At 53.2% G+C, this 2,016-nt stretch overlaps 1 protein-coding gene across 1 annotated transcript in view; it reads left to right on the top strand.

Moving 5' to 3' along the window:
* Positions 1-2,016, top strand: part of GLOD4 (glyoxalase domain containing 4) — an 11,441-nt gene that overhangs the window by 6,474 nt on the left and 2,951 nt on the right. Inside the window, exons 5-7 of the mRNA XM_045299959.1 lie at positions 55-191; positions 1,546-1,632; positions 1,875-2,014. Coding sequence (XP_045155894.1) covers positions 55-191; positions 1,546-1,632; positions 1,875-2,014 — 364 coding nt within the window. The remainder of the gene's footprint in view (positions 1-54; positions 192-1,545; positions 1,633-1,874; positions 2,015-2,016) is intronic.

Below are 2,016 nucleotides of genomic sequence, written 5' to 3'. Positions count from 1 at the left end.
CTTTCCCACCGAACTAACTGTCTGGTCTACTCCTGCTGTCTTATTACCCGGCAGATCCAGTTATAAAAGTAACGCTAGCAGTGTCTGATCTTCAAAAGTCCTTGAACTACTGGTCTTATCTGCTGGGAATGAAAATTTATGAAAAAGATGAACAGAAGCAAAGAGCTTTGCTGGGCTATGCTGACAACCAAGTGAGTGATCTCTGCGAGGAATAACCCATTGCTTTGAGTTTGATAAGGAGCTCTCTTGGCAACAGTGGTTAAGCACTAGACTGCTAACTGAAAGGTCAGTAGTTCAAACCCACCAGCCACTCCATGGGGGAAAGCTGTGGCAGTCTGCTTCCATAAAGATTTACAACCTTGGAAACCCGTGCAGTTCGCCGCCGCCAGCAAGGATCGCTGTAAGTCAGAGGCAACGAAGCAGCCATGGGTTGGGTTGAGTTTGCCTTGCACGTGAGAGGAGCGTCAAGTAAAGGCTGTTCCCATGCTTTCTGCAGTGGCTCAACATTTACAGATGGGCAGAAAGAACAAAATACAAATTACTGATGACCGCACCACTCATTGCTTATTTGGGGGACTAGATCCGCTCGGAAGTGGAGTTGCTGAGTTGGAAGATAGAGAGTTAAATCGAATGCTTTCTTTTCATCTCTCTCAGAAACAACTGAGCACAGGAGCAAATGTACTCCTGGTATCTTGGCCCAGAAACGCTGCTCATAGGAAGTGACTGTATGGATATACGCCTACAGGGCCCACACAGGGAGCCCTGCTGGCCTGGTAAGCTGGGCATGAGCCAGCGAACCACAAGTCAGCAGTTCAAACCCACCCGCTGCTCCTTGGGGAACAAAAGATGAGGCTGTCTGCTCTGTGCAGACGCACCACCTCGGGAAGCAGAGAGGGCAGTTCTGCTCCGCCCCGCCCCGGGGTTCCTGGACTTGGAGTGGACTCGAGGGCAGTGAGTTCCGGTTGGTTTCGTTGTCCTTGCATTTCGCTGCTGCACAAGCCCTGGTGCCAAGGTTACTGTCACGGTGCTGTTTGCAATCCCAAAACATTAGAAACAACCCAGTGCCCTCCGGAGGGTGGGACGAGAGGACTTGGTGCTTATTCTAGGATTGCCGCAAAAAGATAGAGGTCAGCGTTAACCACGTGACCTCCTAGGGTAACAGTCGAGGGGACAGTGTGTAAATAAAGGGTGCTGTGCCCGCGCACGCAAGAGAGTGAGCGCGTGAATGTGTGTGGAAGGATTTACAAACTGGACTGGTTTTCTCTGGGGTGAGGGTAAGGTGAAGGTTTCTCGCGTACGAGTCCTGAGTCCTGATGGTGCTGTCGGGGAGGTGTGGGGCTGCTAACCACGAGGTCGGTGGTTCTAACCCACTAGCCGCTCCAAAGAGGAGGTTTTCTGCTCCCGTCAAGATGCACAGTCTCAGAATCCTGACACAGGGTTAGAATCAACTGCTCAGCAGTGGGGTTGGGTTTCTTTAGCCACCTGGAAACATGAGCTGTCATAACATCTGCATGAAGACCCCACCTGTCCCCTGTGTCTTGGCAGTGCAAGCTGGAGCTGCAGGGCGTCGAGGGGGCAGTGGAGCACGCAGCAGCTTTCGGAAGAATGGCCTTTTCTTGCCCCCAGCACGAGGTACTGTTCGCCTCCGCGTCTTTGGTCTGAGTTGGGTGGCGAGCTTGGTCAGCCCGCTCAGTTGGCCCTCTCTTCATCCGTTTCATTTCAACTGCCGTGACTTGGTGTCAAGTTCCGCGGTGGTCCCGAGAGTGGCTGAGATTATAACATCAAACAAGTGACACCTTGGTGTTTGCTCGTGGCCCTGGTAAGGGCCACACCGCACCGGGCTCCCCGCCCACTCTGCCTCCGTTTTCCTCCAGCTGCCAGTCCTAGAAGCCTTGATGAAGAGGGAGAGCCAGAAGATCCTGACTCCCTTGGTGAGTCTGGACACGCCAGGGAAAGCCACGGTGCAAGTGGTCATTCTGGCTGACCCTGTAAGTATTCCCCAGAGCGAGTGCACGC

The sequence above is a fragment of the Echinops telfairi genome, unplaced genomic scaffold (genome assembly GCF_000313985.2).
Source record: "Echinops telfairi isolate 266 unplaced genomic scaffold, ASM31398v2 ScPeMD7_7458;HRSCAF=8496, whole genome shotgun sequence".
In the NCBI taxonomy this organism is placed as follows: Eukaryota; Metazoa; Chordata; class Mammalia; order Afrosoricida; family Tenrecidae; genus Echinops; species Echinops telfairi.
Note: the sequence above shows the minus strand (reverse complement) of the source record. Positions and strands in the feature narration are given on the sequence as shown.